The 20,431-nt window shown below is 43.4% G+C and overlaps 1 protein-coding gene across 1 annotated transcript in view; it reads left to right on the top strand.

Moving 5' to 3' along the window:
- The window catches only part of OCA2 (OCA2 melanosomal transmembrane protein), a 444,033-nt gene that overhangs the window by 108,064 nt on the left and 315,538 nt on the right, over positions 1-20,431 (top strand). Inside the window, exon 3 of the mRNA XM_089693490.1 lies at positions 6,219-6,314. Coding sequence (XP_089549616.1) covers positions 6,219-6,314 — 96 coding nt within the window. The remainder of the gene's footprint in view (positions 1-6,218; positions 6,315-20,431) is intronic.

The following is a 20,431-nucleotide window of genomic DNA, read 5'->3' as shown; positions in this document are numbered from 1 at the left end:
CATTTATTTGAACTATGGTTGCACTCACATAAAAGCGAACATCATTGAGCATTGATAGGCAAAAAATCCAAATTTTACAGTTTCCAAAATGGTCACCGGCCAGTCACACATGCCCAGTAGCGTGTGTGCGTGGCTCCTTCCTACGTGTTTCGTCACAGATAACGTCATCAGGGGCACCATTTTGGAAACTGAAAGATTTTTATTTTTTTGCCTATCAATGCTCAATGATGTTTGCTTTTATGTGAGTGCAACCATACTTCAAATAAATGTTGTCTTAATGGTTTTACTCTATGTGGAGCATGCTTTTTTTTACATGTTTCTTACCATGAGTCTGAACCTTATCTGGAGTGGTTAGGTACCCCAATTAAGGTCCATTGTTTGGAAGATCTTTACTTGTTCTCTTGGTGATCTGGAGGAGGATCCAATTGTCCAGATTTAATAGATCATCACCTGCAGATCCGTTCAGACAATATGGCGACGGTGGCATACATCAACAAGCAAAGGGTACATGAAGCCCTACTCTTCAAGCATTCGCGGACAGCATTCTATCTTGGGCTGAGCAAAGCTTGCTTTTGATATCTGCCATTTATCTGAAAGGAGCCCATAATTCCCTTGCGGACAACCTAAGTTGGCATCCAGTCAAACAAGATGAATGGTCTCTCAATCAGGAAGTGTTTGCGACCATCACTCTCAGGTGGGGCATGCTGGAGGCCAATCTCTTTGCTTCCCAGGAAAACAGGAAAGTCAGCCGGTTCTTCTCCCTAAATCTGCAAGATCAGTCTTTGGGTATAGATGCATTCACGAGCTCATGGGAGTTCATTCTCTGTTATGCGCTTCCTCCAGTGAGGCTGATCCCAGTTTTAAGTTTATTGGATGTTAGAAGGAGCCTTTTGGTCTATCTTAGTAGATCTGGAGAATTCAGAAATTAGGATTCTCTTTTTGTTCTTTTTTCAGAGGCGCAGAAAGGTTCCAAGGCTTCCAAATCCACCATAGCTAGATGGATTAGGATGGCTATCGTGGAATCTTATAATTTATTAGAAATTCTGCCCCCTCTTTGGTAATGCACACTCAACCAGATCCTTGTCTGCATCCTGGGCAGAGAGAGCCAGTGCCTCGCCAGAACAGATCTGTAAGGCAGCCACCTGGTCCAATTTTTCTACCTTCGTGAAGCATTATCGCCTGGATCTGCTTCCTAGCGAAGATCAGGCATTTGGGTGCAAAGTCCAGGCAGTAGCCCCACCCTAGTGGGTAGGTTCTTGATTATCATATCAAGGGGGCTGTCCTGGAAGATGTTTTGAGAAAATCAGAGTTAGATTTACCGGTAACTCCTTTTCTATAATCCTTTCAGGACAGCCTGGATTTTCCACCCTAAGTTGTACAGTAATGTATGTTTATGCATAAATGGCTATGTCTTTTAGTGTCTTCCTGTGGTTCTTGAGTAAAACTGAAGAGGGAGGCTTGGGGGTCCGCTTTTTAAAGTGCTATGCTTACGTGTTTCCTGTCCTGGAGGGAGGAGCTCTACGTCTCAAAGGGGCTGTCCTGGAAGACTTATAGAAAAGGAGTTACCGGTAAGTCTAAGGCTCCATGCACACTGTGCGTTTTAATAACGCTGATAACGTTAGCTGTGTGGCCCCTTGCCGCTAAAATTGGGGTTTTTTTGCGAAAAAAAAGGTCCAAATAAATGTCATTTTACCGCATATGCAGCGTTAGAGCGTTTTTACAGCTAAAAAACTCCTCTAAAACCCCACTAATTCTGGGGTTTTTTTCCAGCCAAAAAATGCTGATTACAGCCTGTGTTCATGGACACCTAGGATAACATGCTGGGAAGTTTACTGCCTGTAGAAAAAAACGGCAAAAGCCAATATCAACAGCTGTAAAAATGTCCACCAAGCTTGCCTCCAAAGTAATAAATCACCGTGCAAACAGTGCTTGCATGATGTCCACCAGCAGGGTTTAAATGTGGTCAGACATTGAGGTAAAACCTTCAGACCTGTACCTCCCTTAACTGCTTTCCGTCTGCCCTATAGCAGATATACTGCTACAGGACAGTACGGGTGTGCAAAATCACATATAAATACGTGTGATTGCAGGGGGCGGGCGCTCTACCCGCACCGCCATTCGCGGCTGTTAGTCACTGGGTCCCAGTCAGTAATTACTTGCTGGCGCCTGGTGATTTTCTACGATCTCCTACAGGGAGGAGAACTGTTTTGTTTACTAACAGTGCTCTTCCCTGTCAGCTCGGGCACACTGCTGTGGATGCACAGCACAGCCATCCAAAGCAGTGTGCTTACAATGAAGCACACTGACACAGCCCCCTATTAAAACACTCCCACCAGCACACAGTTAACCCTTTGATTGCTCCTCATGTTAACCCCTTTGTGCTCAGTGCCAGTAATACAGTGTCAGTGCTTTTTTTTTTTTTTTTTTAGCTTTGATCGTTGTATTGGTGTCACTGAGGATGTCACTGACACCAAGTCAGTCCCCCCCCAGTGTCAGAATGTCAGAATGCCTGCCACAGTCCCGCTATAAGTCGCTGATCGCCACCATTACTAGTAAAAAAAAGAAAAAAAAAATTCCAGTATCTATACTGCCAATTGTAAACACTAAAACTTTTACGTAAACTATTTAATTTACACGTACTGAGATTTTTTTTTTAGCAGAATACATTTTGGCCTAAATTTTATGACGAAATGTGATTATTTTTAATTTTTTTGCTGGACATTTTTAATCGCAAAAAGTCAAAAATATAATTTTTTTCTCAAAATTGTTGGATTTTTTTATATAGCGCAAAAAATAAAAACCAGACAGGCGATCAAATACCATCAAAAGAAAGCTCAATTCGTGGGAAAAAAAGGATGTAGACTTCATTTGGGTGTAGCATTGCATGACTGCACAATTGTCACTTAAAGTAATGCAGCACCGTAATGCAAAAATTGGCATGGTCAGAAAGGGGGGTAAATCCTCAGGGGGCAAGTGGTTAAATAAGCGCTGACTTGGTGCACCTGTGAACACCAGCAGCATCCAAGAGAAACAAAAATGGCCGACAAGGTTTCTCAGCAGAGTGCGCGTGTCCTGAAGGTTTTACCTCTGACCACATTTAAACCCTGCTGGTTGATATCATGCAAGCATTGTTGTTTGGACCTTGATTACTTTGGCAGGAAGCTTGGTGAAAGTTTCAGAGGCAACTTTGCAGTTACACCAGGGGTGCAAGAGGTGCGAAACTTATGTGGTATGTAAAGTTTTTGCTAAAGTTTTGTTAATGTGGCTCTGTTAAAGTTTTGTACTGACTAGGGGGTGCCCTGCAAAATTTACCAAAGTTTGGTAGATTTGGACTGAACCGAGTGGCTCTGTTGCCTCCACTTCTGACCAAGGTTGACTCAATTGTGTCTAGTCCATTTATAGAGATAGTTGTGCTTGATTTGTATCCTAACCTCCATGACTTCTTTACATGAATATTGATTAGGTCTACTGTGAATACGTTCTACCGTTCTTTTGGGTGCAGTTGCCTTCTGTTGATTGTTGTCCACTGTGTGTGAGTTGAATTTTTTTGTTTTTTTTCTATGTTGTTGTGATCTAAGCCTGGGTGTGCCCAATAGACTTTTGTTTTGTATTTAACAAAAAAAACTATTTCATACTCAAAGAGAAGTTTAAAAAAAAAAAAAAAGTTGTGTAATGACTATAGTTCCCTTAAAATGAAATTAGTGGCAAACATTGATTGGGTTACTGGCAAACGTTTAGAATGCATTTATCCACTGCCCTGACGTGTGTGCGTATAGCAGATACGTTTGCATGCTGGCATATGTTTGCGCTTTCCTTGAAGGAGATTTGGGTAAATATGTTTAATTATTGCATTTACATGTGTGTATAGCGGACATGCATGCACACTGACATAAGTTCGCACTGTCCTTGTAGGAGAGATGGGTAAATAGGTGCCCATTTATAGATATATGGAGATATTTGGAACAACCTTATTATGTGATTATGGAAACTAGAGCATATTTAGTGTCATTTTACATTGCAGATACCCCCATAAGTGTACAACTTCTCCATTTTACAAAGTGTACACTAACAGCTTGGTCGCCTAATACCCCCCAACAAGCATATGAGCTGATGATTTGGTACATTTACATGTGCCTCCCCTCTCGAACCTCTGACATTGGCCCTTCTTTTAAGGTTGCTTTTCCTTTTGGAGTTATTCAGGTAAATATTATTCACATTACATGGACAAAAAGCGTAATGCATTAATATATGTTAATATGATGTGTATATATCTCTTTAGATTTAGTGTTAAATCATCTCTGGCTCCTGACAAAGTGGATAAAATCCAAGAAACGCGTTGAGCTTTCAGAGTATCTACATCTCTATCTTGCAATTTGTAATGTATCTTGAGTTATTCTCAAGGTACCTGTGATTTTAATTATACAATTTGATGTAAAAAATTGTTTTGTTGTGTATGTAGCAATAAAATGTAAATTTTATGAGCATAGTTGTAATGTGCCTTGAAAGTCCCACCATGTCAAATGTTTGTTTTAAATTCTTATTTTTGGGATGTGGCACTTTTTAGGCAAAGAAATATTTAGCCTAAATGTATATTCAGTCTAGAAGATCTGGAAAAGAACATCTTGTTTGTAAATTACATAGGTCATTGTACAGATTCAGTCAGCCAATGCATGAAATTAAAAAATGCAGTCATGTTAGATGAAATATCTCAAGAAGTAAATGCCATACATGTCTATACTCTAAATGTACAAATGGGAAGTGGATGTATCTGCTGCTCTATGATTTGATACAAAGGATGAGGAAATTGCAAAATGAGTACACCTCTCAATAAGCACTTTGAAGCTAAGGATCCAGGAGATGTGTTCTGCTACCTAAATTCTTTTTTTTTCTTTTAAATGCATGCAGGAAAGACATACTGTCTACTGGAATATAGGATTCTTGCAGTTCTCCTTGCAAACTTCCTAAACTGTAAACTGAGCTGGGCATGCACAGTTCAGTGTATAATTCCAGCATTTGTGAATACCATTTACTTGTGACATTTTCAATTTAATAACTTGAGATTTTTAGGGGGAAAAAGTGAAGAATTGCCAATACTTTTAGCCATAACTGTATGCGCAAAGCAGTATGCAAAATTGAAACAAGACTTTTGGGGTTTCCTTCACAGTTGGACTATAACGTTTGGGACTAGCAATCTCTGAGAGAACAGTCATCTGTCATTTGTTAATCATGTTTGCCAGTGAGATGTGCTTCTGTTATAAAGCACTTTTTTAAAAGTATCATTGGGCCAGGCAATGAGTGTCCATGGTGGCTCACTGATCCTAGCTATTACAACAACATACAGTACTAAAGGAGTTGAGTTGTTAAAGACTACCATTCTTTGTGCTTTCTACTGCACTTAAATGGAAAATCTGAAGTTGTACTCCGAACAAAAACTTATTCTACGTGCAAAAAGATAGCCAGATATTCTGTCATTGGGGGCCATGTTTTAGTGGGGTGAGGGGAGAGAACAGGGCAAGGAGGACTTTCTCCCTGGAGATTTGGTGTTCTGTTGGTGGACAACAGCTCTCTGTTAGGGCCCAGTTTGGGTAAGAATTTAATAACGGGAATTCTCTTTCTCTTGTGTGTTTTTTTTTTTTTTTTTAATTTTTGTTACTTTACATATTGTGTAACATCTGTCAAGAAAGAAATGTGTATTGCCATTGCAAAATTATGAAAGATGTCAGTTACCTGGCAATCATGCTGTTCCTCAGCCCCTCAGTTTTTGAATGATTGGCACTAGACAAGTGTACAACTCAGGAGATCCAATTTTTTCCTGACTTGATCTACTAATGATTGATAGATGTGTAGATGTGCCTTCACATAATCTTACGTCCTCTTGTTCTGTGTAATGGAAGCTTCCAGACTTTGGACACTTGGCATCAATATGACATTTAAAATAGAATGTCAGCCATGCTCTCTTGCCTACCTTAATTGGTTTGAGCATCAACAACCAAGAGAGATGCAAGAGAAGGGGGCAGTTGAAGTGGCAGAGCTAAGCAAGTATTTGCATATTGAATATTCCAGATTCAGAGGATCTTGGGGCACTCAACAACTTAGGGAAAATAATGCGCAAGTACCAATCTGCGCCTGTTGTTTGACTGTATTATGTAATATAGTTTGTCACACGTGAAGGTACACTTTAACTACAGCTTTCTCACATCCATGATGTTTAATTACAGGTATCCCTTTAAGCTGACCAAGGTATTCAACCAAATGAAAGACACTGTTTATACTGAGAAAACGCCTCTGTTAACATTTTCTTCTGAGAATAAAAGGTATGTGATGCATTTTTCCTAGCTCTCCTAAAGTTTAGGCTAAAACTTTTTTTCCCAAGTTTTGGATAGAGTATGGAAAAAATGGAACATTATCTATGGCTTTGTTACGGAAATGTACCCTCCTGACGAGAGGAAATGAGTGAAAATCTGTAATAGGGATACAAAAAAAACTAAATCTGACAGGCTTTAGCTTTCCCTAGTCTGCTACAAAAAAATATATTTTTATTTATAATCTGCATTACTGTTGGAGACTTCTCACTTTCTACCTAGTAAAATGTCAGCAAGACAGGGAGTGAGGGTGAATCTCTCTCTAATGGAGTCCAGGACAGCAGTAAAAACTTGACTGGTATTCTCACCTTTACCAGGTCTATCCAAAACTAAAAGAAGTTTTGGCTGGACATAAAGTTTACACCAAGGACAACACATGCTTCACATCATATATGATCATTAGTCAAAAATAATATAAGTTGATCTTTACCTTTTGAAACAAGATTAATAAAACTTCATTTTGAAATGTTTATTAACCTCTTCACACCGGCCGCATGCAAATGTGCGGCCTCCTGGCGTCTGGACCTTGACGCCGAGCGGCCGCACATTTGCGTGCAATTAACAAAAACATATGTGCTGAGAGCGTGCACCCTGCATGCTCCCAACACACGTCTGGTACTCACGGAAAGGTCCCCCCGATCTCCTCTTTCGATCAGGACCTTTCCCTATCATGTGACCACCGTGAAGGCGAATCACGGCGGTTACATGACCTTAAAACCCCGCCCTGCCTCCCGGCTTCTGAAACCCTTAAAGGGCTGGGAGGAGCCAGCACCAAGGGGTTAGGAAGCTTAGCCTATCCCTCCATGCATGCTTTGCAACATTTTAGAGCATCTCTCAATATGTTGCTGCCATATTTCTCAGTTTTAGATCAGTACTTTGACTAGACCGTTCCTTGAAGCAGTACTTCACTCAATTGTTATCAATTGAAATATATCAATTGAAATATTTTTTTAATCCTTATGCTGTTAGCATTAGTAAATGAATAAATGTTATATTTACGTTAACATTTTTTTAAAACATTTCTTCAGTTACTTTTGGTTTCCAGGCCTAGGTAAATGATGTCATACATCCCAGGAGCCTTCAGTAGGTGGAGGAGGGGTTTTCTCAGCTAAACACACCCTCCTGCTTGCATGCCTGAGCGAAGGGCAGATTGATTCCAGGAAGAGAATACTACATGATTCATCTTTGCTCAAGATGGTTAAGGCCAGAAATGCTAGGGGGTATTTTTCAAAGTGATTTCTTAGCAAAATGGAGACATGGATGGATGGGGGAGTTTGTGTTGAATATTAAAAATGATTTTTAATAGTGTTTTTTGGTTTGCACTGCTCGGATACAGTGTAGTTCTACTTTAAATTGTAACTCCACTTTTGTGAAAAATATAAGGTAAACAAATATATAAATATATATATTTATATATATATATATATATATATATATATACAGTATATATCTCACATAGAATCATAGAATTGCTATACAAGTCATCTTGTAATTTAATGTTATTCAAATTTGTCTCTCCTTTTCAATCTGCAGTTACTGTAATTTTCTGTAAAATCATAATCATATGCAATATGGCATTGTTGAAGTTTTCTGTACACAGTTGGGTGTATAGACCACCCCAAGAAATATAATTTCCAGCTTGTCTGATTGGATCACTGATATTCCCAGAACTCTGCAATAGGATACTAGTTAAATGTTAGGTATATGTTTTTCATGAGCAGTGTGGCTGATTTCTTCTTTGAGGGGATTGTGATGGTTTCATATACATGCAGCTACCACAGAGCTTCACCAAAGTGGTCTTTGGTCTTTGCTATGCACCCAGTTATGTCTTAAAGTGGTTGTATTCAAACTGGTAACACTACCCTGTGCTGTGCACAGTTAGATGTTTTGCCAGTTGGAGAAGTTGTTTTCCTGACAGCTTAATGGGCTGGGTAGGGAAGAGTCGTGTTATGATGCTGCTGGCTTCCCAGAACGAGCTTGAGCAGGAAGTTGTCACATTTAGCAGCAGTAGTAATACCATTGAGAACCAGAGGTTCTGCCCAGCTGAACAACACCATGCTATTTGCCAAACCTCTGAACAAGCAAACTTTGATCCAAAGAGAGGTTTGGACCGAATTGTCAGCCCATCCCTACTCCTCAGTGATGCAGGCCACTTAAATTAGTAGTTTTAATGTAACTCATGTCTGTAATATAAAAGTGAGAAGTGTGCTTTAGTATTGCAGTACAATATTCCACACGCAATGCTGACTATTGATGAGCAACAAAACAAATTTACATTACGGCAGGTGACTTTTCATAGAAGAAATGAATGTTTGAAGGTTTTTGAGTGCACAAAGTAGTAGTTTAACAGTAGTTTACTGTAATTCAGAACATGTTTTTGTATTTCTGCTTTATATGGAAAAATTGTATCTCTTGTGTCCTTGTAAAATCTGGGTTTTGTTAGATCTTGCATTGAGAGTTTTTGTAAACTATTTTAAGTCTCTACTTTCCAAAGCAAATTGTTGTAGCGCTATTTGTAAACTCTTTGCGTCTACTGGGGTATGATGGCGCCACCTGTATAGTAATTAGGAGCAGAGTCCTTATAATCTGTGTGATCAGAACAAGATCTCTAACAAGCGCTAGTGCCTCCATTCAATTGGGGCTTGTGGATAACAAGTGAAATCCCAACTGAGAAATGCATCATCCACATTATTATTATTATACAGTATTTATAAAGCGCCAACGGTTCGCTCAGCGCTGTACATTACAAAGGGAGACAGAACATGCAACAGTACAGTAACAATACAATGCGATACACGAGGGGTTTGAGGGCCCTGCTCCTTCGAGCTTACAATCTAGGAGGGAGGGGATAGTGGTACAGGAGGAGATAGCTCTGGGGGATGGAGTGGTAGGAAGAGTGGAGGAGGTCGGCAAATTAGCAGGGGGTGGGGTAGGCTTCTCTGAAGAGGTGGGTTTTCAGGGTGTGCCTAAAGGAGAGGAGAGTAGGTGATAGCCTGATGGGTTGGGGTAGGGAGTTCCAGAGGATGGGTGACACCCTGGAGAAATCCTGGAGGCGGGCATGGAAGGAGGAGACCAGGGAACTAGAGAGAAGGAGGTCTTGTGAGGAGCGGAGTGTGCGTGTTGGGTGGTACTTGGATATTAGGTCGGTGATGTAATTTGGGGCAGTATGGTGGACAGCTTTGTAAGTCAGTGTTAGGATTTTGAATTTGATCCGCTGTGCAATCGGAAGCCAGTGGAGGGATTGGCAGAGGGGGGTGGCGGAAACGGAGCGGTTGGTAAGGTGAATGAGTCTGGCTGCCGTATTCAGGATCCACTGAAGCGGGGATAGCCTGTGGCGAGGCAGGCCAGTGAGGAGGGAGTTGCAGTAATCGAGTCGTGATATGATGAGGGAGTGGATGAGCTGTTTAGTGGTTTCTGGGGTTAGGAACGTGCGGATTTTGGCGATGTTACGGAGGTGGAGTCTGCATGAGTTAGTTAGTGATTGGACTTGGGGCTGGAAGGATAGGTTGGAGTCCAGAATGACACCAAGTACTCTGGCCTGCGGGGCGGGCCTGATAGTGGCATTGTTGGACGTGATGGAGAAGTCACTAGGGGGTGGTGTGCGGGCTGGGGGGAAGATTAGGAGCTCGGTTTTGGAGAGGTTCAGTTTAAGGAAGTGGAGCAACATCCAGTCTATGTTGTTTAGTAGGTTTGTGATTCAGGCGGAAACTGAGGGGGTGAGGCGAGGGGTTGAGAGATGTGTGTATCGTCGGCATAGAGGTGGTAGTTGAAGCTGTGAGAGTGTATGAGTTGGCCAAGGGAGGACGTGTAGATGGAGAATTGAAGGTGCCCGAGGACGGAGCCTTGAGGGACCCCAACAGAGAGAGGGAGTGAGGGGGAGGTTGTAGCGTCATAGGTAATGCTGAAAGAGCGTTGTGATAGGTAGGATGCAGCGGTTAGAGAAGACAAGGTCCAGGATATTACCGTCGGAGTGGGTGGTGGATTGTATGCACTGTGCAAGTGCAAAGGAAGAGGTTAAGTGGAGGAGTTGGTATGTGGCCGGGTTGTCAATGTTGACTGGGATGTTGAAATCCCCAAGGACGATGGTGGGTAGCTCGGAGGAGAGAAGGATGGGTAACCAGGAGGAAAAATCATCAAGGAAGCGGGATACGGGTCCAGGAGGCCAGTAGATTACGGCAATCTTCAGGGGGGTTGGGGAGAATAGTCGGATGCAGTGGTCCTCGAAGGAGGAGAAGGATAGAGAGGGGGGGTTTGGGAGGACTCAGAAGTTGCTTTGTGGTGACAGGAGCAGACCAACTCCACAACCTTTATGACCATTGGGTCTGGGTGAGTGGGTCCAGGTGAGACCTCCATAGTAGAGTGCAGCAGGGGAGGTAGAGTCAGTGGCCTGGATCCAGGTTTCCATTATTGCTAGGAGGTTGAGGGAGCGTGAAACGAAGAGGTCGTGGATGGCGGTGAGCTTGTTGCACGCCGATCGGGCGTTCAGGAGTGCACACGAAAACGGGGGGTGGTTTTAGTGAGCAGGGGGACAGATACTAGGTTGAGGGGGTTGCGGCAGGACGTAGAAGCGGGAGGGTGCTGTGTGGGTGAGCGAGGTGGTGGAGGGCCAGGGTTCGGGAGATGTCCCCCACGGTTAGGAGGAGAAGAAGGGTGAGAAAGGTGTCATGGGAGAGGGATGTTCAGGAGCGTGTATGTCTACCAGTGGAGGTGTTCGGGTCAGTGGGAGAGTGGAGTATTAGGAGGAGGTGGTGGGTGCCGTAGAGGGGTGAAGGAAGCAGTGAGGACACAATAAACAGTTGTTTGGGAGGAGCTGAGGGATATAGAGAATAGATTTTGGGAACAGAGGAGAGGAATATGAGAATGGAGGAGTGGAAGAGGCATATTAGGGTGGTGTATGGGGTGGCGGATAGGAGTGGTGGGAGGCTTGGCTGTCGATAGTCCAGCGTGCAGTGGCGTATCTCGTCGCTGTGTCTTCTGGTAGCTGGAGTTTAGGGGAGTAGGGAGAGGGGATCAGCTGTGGATGGATGGTTTCCAGGGGCGCTTGATTGGAGACAGTTTGGCGTGCAGTGGGGTCTCTCGTTCTGGTGGCTAGCATCTAGGGTTCTAGTCATTAGGTCAAGTTGAGCTGGGGTCAGTGTGAGTGGTCCCTGGGTGGTCGGATCTGGAGCGTTGCGCTGCTGTTTCTTGTCCTTTGGGTCGAGCTGAGTTGGGGTCGGCGTGAGTGGTGTCTGGGTGGTCGGATCAGGAGTGTTGTGTGGCTGTATCCTGTGCATGCTCTTGAGGAGACTTGCTTGGCAGGGTTCAGGGTCCAGGGTTCCAGGTGGAGGTCACAAGTAGAAGGATGAGGGTTGGCAGATGCAGGGGACGCTGTAGGGAGCCTTGGGGGTTCGCTGCTGTCCGGGTGGAGGCCGGGTGCCTGAGCCTCAGGTTGAGCAGCCGCGCCAGGCTGTGGGGTAGTGGCCACAGATGGTGCGGGGGTCGGGCGGTGGTGATGCCGTACTGGATCCTGTCAGGGGCTACGGCAGCCTGGTCTTGGAGGGGTGGCTCTAGGCGTCGGCGGAGGGGGCCAGGGAGCCCGCTGGGGTGTCTGTGAGGTGGGGGGACTGCTGGTGTGCGGCCGGGCTAGGCCAAGGAGTGGTGTCCCCAGGTGGTGTGGTCATACCAGGCCGGGAAGTTGGTAGTGGTGATGCCGTGTGGGGGCCTGCCGGGGGCCACGGCTGCCTGAGTGGTTGCCGGGGGCCACGGCTGCCTGAGTGGTGGTGCTGCCATGCGGGCACAGCTGCTTGGGTGGTGGTGCTGCCATGCGGGTTGCCTGTGGAGCCCTCTGTGCTGCTGTGGACCCCTCTAGGTGCTGGTGGCATCCCCTAATGGTGCAGGCAGGACAGGAGCTGGTGGCTTTCCCTCTAGTGTAGGTAGGGTAGATGGGAACAGGAGCAGTAGGTAGGGGCTCTCCCTCCCTGTGGAGGTGGCTTCCCTGGGTACCTGGGTTGGTGGTGGCAGATTCTGTGGGGGTGATGGCTGCTTCCCCCTCACAGTGGAGAAGAGCGGCGGTGCTGCAGTGTCCCAGGGGTGATGGCTGCTTCACCCTCTCTAACTGGTGGTGCGGTGGCATCCCGGGGGTGATGGCTGCTTCACGCTCTCTCACTGCCGCTGTGGCGGTGTCCCGGGGGTAGTGGTTGCTTCCCCCTCTCACAGGAGAAGAGCGGTGGTGCGGCGGCATCCCGGTTCGTCGCGGATTTGCAGGCCGCGGGTCGTCGGAGCTCTGCCGGAGGTACTGAGTGCCCAGGACCCCTCCTGGGTGTCAGCAGGACCTCCGGTAAGGCTCCAGAGCCCGCTGCCGCCCGGATGGCGGCGGATTTAGCAGTGGGGGGGGCACCGGAACCGGCGATCATGCGGCTGCTCCGGAAGCTATATGTATATATATATACTGTGTGTGTATATATATATATATATATATATATACACTACTATATATTACTGGATTAGACCGTAATCCACACAGCATTGTATATGAAAGTCCATGTATTGAAGAAATAACATTCAGTGAACCATCCAACATAAAGTATCTTCCAAACAGGAACATTAAAGCAATAACAGTCTTTTTTGCATGTCTCAGTGAGGGGAGGCTGCAACACTTACAGTCTGAGCTCTCTCTCTCAGAAAAAACCCACACTTCCTCCTTTTTTCACAAGTGCTCACTATGATGACCTCATCCTCAGTGCTCAGAGAGCATAGCAGCCATATTGGAAAAGGGCAAAACAAACACTGCATAATGGAAAATGGGCAAAGAATCACATCACTAGTTCACATTGTCAAAGGACAAGTTTTACTTTTTAGTGAATTTGTCCTTAAAGTAAATCCCCCACCTCTCTAAGTGCAACATGTCTGCAAGGTTTGTGTGAAGGATTATTCAATGATCAGAGTTGCTGGCTAAAAGCAATTTATAGTAATTCAGAACATGTTTTTGCATTTCTGCTTTACTGAAAAAATTGTATCTCTTGAGTCCTTGCTTACAAAAGCTTTGGTTTGTTAGATCTTGCATTTAGAGTATTTGTATCCTGTTGCAAGTCACTACTTTTAAAGTTGATGTCAAGGATTTTTTTTTTTTAATTCTGCTCTATATATGGTCCTTGCCTCTAATGATGGTAATCTTAGGTCCAATTCGCTGCCATGAAGGGTAAAAATATCCTGAATCTGCTTTATTCGGCCAAGTGTATACAGTACCTAAAAGAAATACAGTATGTTTCTGGTTTAGAAGATGAAACTCAGTGTACTAACATATAATCATACCCGCATTCCAAAATATACACATTCACACCCCAGACACTTGCCCTACTCACAACTAGAACAAAGTATACAAATCTTACACAGAAATTGATAAAAATAAGTACTATATGTACCAACTATGTCTCGCTATTAAAATCTTTAAGCTATAAAATCTTTAAGCATCGAAGATCAAAATGCTATAAACTACAAAGTAAAAGTTGTTAAAATAAGGTTTAGGTATTTATAAATTTATGAGCTAAGAGAAAAAAAACAGTTTTGAAAAATCTTATGAAGTCACGAGGTGGGCGTGGCGCAACTCGTCGGTACGTGGGGAGGAGCTTCTGGTGCCGTCATTTCCGGTGTGGGGGCCATATTGGATCACCCTGTTGAGTACACCCATGCAGTACACCCATAGCATGTGGTAAAAAGCTGGAAAACTCATGGGCAAATGTGAGTGTAATACTTATTGTCGTTTTAAATTTAATGCAATAAAAACCGGTTGCACTATGGAGGGTCTCTGCTTGGGTCTTATCATGATCCTGTGAGGAGCTGGCTGTTAGTCTGTTGAAGGCTGGAGAAGTGAGGGGCAAGCCTGAGAGGGACCCATTCTGATAGGATCACTTGATCCTCAAAGCGTGTTGACCCTGTGGGGTCTAATGAAGGAGGTGAGGGGGTATTTTGGCTGGTAAAGGATTGGCACGTGCGTACCACGTATACGGCACATTATATATTCTTGCATGAAGAGTGAAGTGTGAGGATCACCACAAATTATCGTATTACTATTATTATATCATTTTGGACTTTTTGAATTGATTATTTGTTCACCAATTTTGTGCACCAGTATACATATTGTTTCACAATGTGCAAATAGGAGTGTGTTTGTCACTTTTTTCACAAAATATTCCCCGTGAGGGAATTCACGTATGACACAATTATTTTATTATTTTTGTATTGATTTATCACCTTGGATATACAGTATATATGTAGGGGATGTATATAGAGTTTGTGCATTTTAACACGTAATTGTTAGTATTATTAGCGCTACACTATTTATTTTAATTTATTTGAAAAATCTAGTTGTCCCAGCGTACAGCGATTTGTATCTTTTACCCAAAAGGAAGCAGATAAAATAAGCAATATCCAATATGTGTAGGATCCGCACCAATCCCAATTTCCTGTACACCTAACAGTCATCTGTACTCTGTTGTTATCCTGTTTGGAGACAGAACCAAAACATAGAGTGATGGAAGTACAAAGAACGGAAACAGTAACTCTTGGGGAAGGGAAAAACTCTTGTAAAGATGGAGAAAATTCATTGAGTTGTGGACATGTGGCTTGGTTTGGTTCATGGGGAAAAGGAGGCTGCACGCCTGTCTCCCTTCCTATCCTGGCCAGCCAGGCTGTGTGCTCTGATTAGGAATCTGGTATGGATTTTTAGAGGGATCTTGTGCATTTTTTTCCCTTTTAAAATCCCTACAAGAAAATGGCTCTTTAAGTCCTTAGGGGTGTGCTATGTATTTGAGGGACCTTTTTGAAAGTCTGTGTGGTGTTTTTCTTTCATAAAAAGAAGCAAGGATGGAGATGTCATTTGCCAGCAATTTAAAACTTTTTTTTTCTTTTTTGAGAATATCCGTGCTGAAAAAAAAATCAAAGCTCCCAGCTGCATGAAATTAAAAGAAAACCTTTTTTGCATTGGTACATGTTCCCCAGGGCAGTGCCCACCTACATACTATTTTTTGACACCCCCTTTCTAATAGCCCAGAAAAATGGGCATTTTTTAATTTGACAGATTTCGCTTCCATTGATTTTGGTGGGATTTGAGTTCAGCATCCAAACTTCTTTGAATCTTGCTTGAATCAAACACAGGGCAGTTTGGCTCATCGCTAGCCAATACAAACCCTCAAACAGGTTTTATGCTATCCATGCTCAGTGCTTTCCTTATCTTCTGTCTCTGAAAAATCTGGCACACATCCTCTTTACAAACCCTCAGTGAAAGGGAAACAATATTAGAGAAAGAAAAATTTTCAGATGACATAGACAAAGATATAATGGGGTTGATTAACTAATCTCTGATCTCCTCAGTCAGCATGTTTTCTGGGCCGGTATTCAGGATTATATCCACATTTCTATAACCCCCCTCCTTAACTTTGCCTATTTAATTTAGGTATAAAACAGGGCTGCTTGTTCAAAAAAGACTTCACGGACACACACACACACTTTTTCATAAAAGCTAAAGTATGATGACAGTGTCAGTAAACTCATTCAAATCTGTAACTGCAGCCTAAAAGACACTACAATCTGTATACTCAAAACAGACCTGTAACTCCATCTTTGCCTTCATGGTCTACCTCTTCACAACCTTACATACAGATGCAATTTCAGGCTATAACAAAATTACTGCTGAATCGCCTTCTTTTTTTTTTATATTAACAATTTTTATTGGTTTTCACGTAAGTATGCAAACAGCATGTTTGGGAAAAAAAAAACATAACAAGAAGGTAAATTGATGGTAAAGAACTGCATAGGTACAGGACAAATAATGTCATAAAATAACAGTGTAGAGGTTATTAGGACCGTACATTATGGGCTGGTAAAGAAGAAATGAAGGTATCCCATGGGTTCCATACTGCCTCAAACACAGCAACCGAACAAGTATGTAGGGTGGTCAAATACTCCATCTGTCTTACATCAGCAATAATTTTGTACAAGATCGGCATTGAAGGGGGAGCAGAGGATAGCCAACACATAGGAATGCTTCTCCTAGCCACGGTCAGAACATGCACGGAAGGTTTCCTGGACGTTTTAGTTAGGCCCGGGAATGGTAGGCTTAGTAAAAAATATAATGGTTCAAATGGGAGAGAAGTATGCAATAGCAATTGTAACAAGGACAAAACCTCTTCCTAAAAGGGAGTAATGGAACTGCATGTCCAAAAAATATGGTAGAGAGAAGCAAGGTCTGTACCACAGCACCAGCAGGCAGGAGAAGCATTCGGGTTGTAAGCGTGGAGAACGTCAGGCGTTTTGTACCACAAAATCATGATCTTGTATGTATTTTCCTTAAAGACCACACAGAAGATCTAGGTGCGTTTTCCAAAATTTTCTTCCACATTAACAAATCAGTGTCACATTGTAAAAATTGAGACCACGCGCGCATGTAAACATGAGTGTCATTAGATGGGGGGGCGTCCATAAGTAGTCTATATGTGTTAGAAATAATACCCCTTTGGTGTGGGCCCTGTGTGCATAAACGTTCAAAGGAAGGCTTCCCCAGAATCAATGAGGGTGACATGGTAGAAAAAAAGTGGTGTATTTGAAGGTAAATATATAAATGTTGGGATGGTAGAAGAGTTTTTTTTCTGGAGATCCGAGAATGAATGTAATTTCCGAGTCACCGGGTGTACCAAGTGACGCAGTTGGAAAAGGTTGGCTGCAACCCAAGAATGCATCCGGGACATGGCCATATTGTCTGGGAGATTGGGGTTGTAGAGGATATTTGTCAGCGGGGAATAGTCAGAGATCAATGCAAATTTAGCCTTACATTTCTGCCAAACAGTCAGGGAAAAATGCATGGGACCAAGGAATAGGTGGCGAAAAAGATGAGGCATCTACTGCTGAGGTCTCCCAAAGGAGGGAGCAAGGATGGGCTGGAGAGAACTGCAAAGATTCAATCTCTGTCCATATGTTGAGAGTATAATGGGTGGACCATGAGATGAGAAATCGAAGATGAGTAGCGTTGTAGTAGGTTACTATATCTGGTGCCCCCAAACCCCCTCTAGAACACAGGGAGAGTAGAACAGAAAGTGCGATTATATGCCGTTTGTTGTGCCAAATAAAATCCAGAAGGGTTTTCTGAAAGGAGTGAAGTTTGGACATAGGGACAGGGACGGGGAGGGTTGCAAATAAATATTGAAGTTTGGGTAACACAGTCATTTTTAGTACGTTGATGCGTCCAAATGGGCAGGGAATCCCAGAATGTCAAAGAGTGGGAAATAGCTAAAAATAGGGGGGGGGGGAATTAACCTCATATATGGAGTGGTAGGAGGAAGTAGGATTAGTACCTAAATATTTTAAAGAGTGGGTGCACCATCGGTAAGGAAAGGACTCCTGAAGGGAAGACAGAACGACGGGTGTAATGTGTAATGGGAGTACCTCAGTTTTGGATGTATTAACTTTGTAACCTGACAGGGCCCCAAATTGTCATAAGGTCTTATGTAAAATCAGTAGGGAGGTGTGAGGACTCGAGAGTGTGAGGAGGATGTCATCTGCAAACAGGGATAGTTTGTACTTGTGGGTATGGGAATGTATCCCGCGTATATCTGGATTAGACCTGATGGCAATAGCTAATGGTTCCAAACAGAGAATGAACAATAAATGAGAGAGTGGACAACCCTGACGCATGCCATTTGACATCTGGAAAGGGGACGAAAGAAAGGAAGCTAATCAGACCTGTGAGAAGGGGGAGGAATAAAGAACCTTCAAGGCTGCCACAAACGGGTCCCGGAAGCCAAACCTCTCCAACACCATAAACATGTAAGGCCAACTAAGGTGGTCGAAAGCTTTTTGAGCAACTAAACTCAATCGTATAGCAGGTATGGAGGATCGGTTAACCAAGTCAACCAGATCAATAGATCTCCTGGTGTTAACCGCAGCATGTCTGGCAGGCTCAAAACCTACCTGATCCCTGTGTATGAGCTTGGAGATAAGTGCGGACAGTCGGTTGGCCACGATCTTAGTAAAAATCTTGTAGTCGTAGTTCAATAAGGGCGATACTTGTCTACAATAGAGTGGTCTTTGTCGGGTTTGGGGATAGCCCAAATATACGCACGGGAAAACTCAGTCTGGGGTGTGACACCTTTGAAGAAATTCCGATAAAAAGAGAGGAGATGGGGGGGCCAGGATACCAGTGAAGGATTTATAATAGGAATAGGGCAATCCGTCTGGACCCAGAGTTTTACGAGAAGGGAGATGTTTAATTGTGTCAAATAATTTCTCAGATGTGATGTTAGCATTAAGGATGACAATGTCTGAGGGTGATAGTCTCAGCAGCACTAGGGGATCAAAAAAACTATCAAAAGATGATTGTGTGAGGGGCGGATGAAGGTTTGGGGTCAAACAGTTATAGAGATTCTCATAGTATGAGCCAAAAAGGGAGACCATGACATGGGGATCATAGGTAGGGCTTCCATTCGGTTGGATTAGATGATCCGGCATCGTTGAGGGGGATTGTGCTTTAAGCCAATTGACTAGCATACGATGAAGTTCATTACAGAATTCGTAAAATTTCTGTTTGACTCAAGGAAGGGATTGTGCAGACTTACTGAAATCAAGAGCTTTGATTCGGTTGCAAAGAGATGTCACCTTATGGAGCTCAGAAATGGACAGTTTAGCCAGTAGACGTTGTTCAGCCAAAGACAGTTGGCAAATAAGAGAAACTTTGGCACTCGCCAAGGACTTTTTTAAATGGGAGCCCATAGAAATACAGAGTCCCCGAAATACCGCCTTATGGGCCTCCCACATGGTCGAGGTAGAAGCTACGGAGCCAACATTGTGACTAAAATATCAAGTCCCCGAGAAAGTTAATCCCGAAGATGTTCCGTGGATAGAAAGGTCTCATTGAGGCGCCAGTGACATGTTTCCGGCATAACAGTAGGGAAGAGAAGGTTCAAAATTAGAGAGGCGTGGTCAGACCATGTAATAGAGTTGATTTCAGAGGTGACCAGGAGAGGAAGCAGTGGGGCGGAGATAATGAAATGATCCAGGCGGGAGAAACTACGATGAGGGGTGGAGTAGAAAGTAAAGTGTTTATGAAGAGGGTGTCTAATCCGCCGAGCATCAAAGAGACGATGCTCCCTTATCAGTCTGCGAAAGGATTTTGAAGAGGAGCATTGCCGCTTCGAGGGTGCGGACACGAAAAGAACTTTCCTGTCCTTTATGAGGGGAAAACATTAAATTAAAATCACCCCCACACAATCACATGTGGAGTGGAAATGGAGTTGGCAAGTTGGTAAGTGTTTGGGAAAGGAATTGCAATTAACCCATATTCGGGGCGTATAAATTCAACAAAACAAGGGGAGTGTTACCAAGCATACATTCCAAAATAATGAAACAACCTCGTTGGTCGACTTTGGAGGAAACAACTCAAAGGGAGCAGTGTGTCCTAATCAAAATTGCCACCTCAGCCTTCCCGGAGGGATCAAAGTCCGAGTAAGGTTGGGAAAAAAATCTTGAGGCAAAACGAAAGGTGCCAGTTGATTTGAAATGGGTCTCCTGGACAAAAATAATGTCTGCTCCTGAGGATCGAAACACCCTCCAAAGCCATCCACCGTTTTTGAATGGAGTTGAGGCCCTTGACATTATATGACAAAAACCTCAAAGCCATCATAAAATAATAATGGATAAAGCATGTGTGCCAGCAGGAATAAAGAATAAATGAAATACCATCGATGAAACAGAATCGAAAACAGAGAACATTAAAATAACACAAAAAAGAGAAATTACAGTGGGAGACCTAGATATCCGTAAGGATATATACTTGGGAACAACAACTTAGACCCAAGTCACCTAGGCCAATGGCTAGACGAAATCGGGGGCAACACGACATCCGACACATCAGGAAGGTCTTCAAACCCGGCCAGAAAAAACAAAAGCAAAAAATGCACCCAACAAGGGCTCGGCCGGCCAAAAAACCCATGTAGAAACCTTGTAAAGATCAGGGGGGAAGGATCATCACTGGATTCACCACAGAAGATTACCCCAGAGAAACATCAGGTAGGCGGTTCGCTTGATCGAGGAGGACGTGGACG

This window comes from Staurois parvus, unplaced genomic scaffold (assembly GCF_062004578.1).
Source record: "Staurois parvus isolate SC_StPar_1 unplaced genomic scaffold, SC_StPar_1.0 ptg000634l, whole genome shotgun sequence".
NCBI classification, from domain to species: Eukaryota; Metazoa; Chordata; class Amphibia; order Anura; family Ranidae; genus Staurois; species Staurois parvus.
The sequence above is the reverse complement of the archived record's forward strand: the minus strand, read 5'-3'. Positions and strand labels throughout refer to the sequence as shown.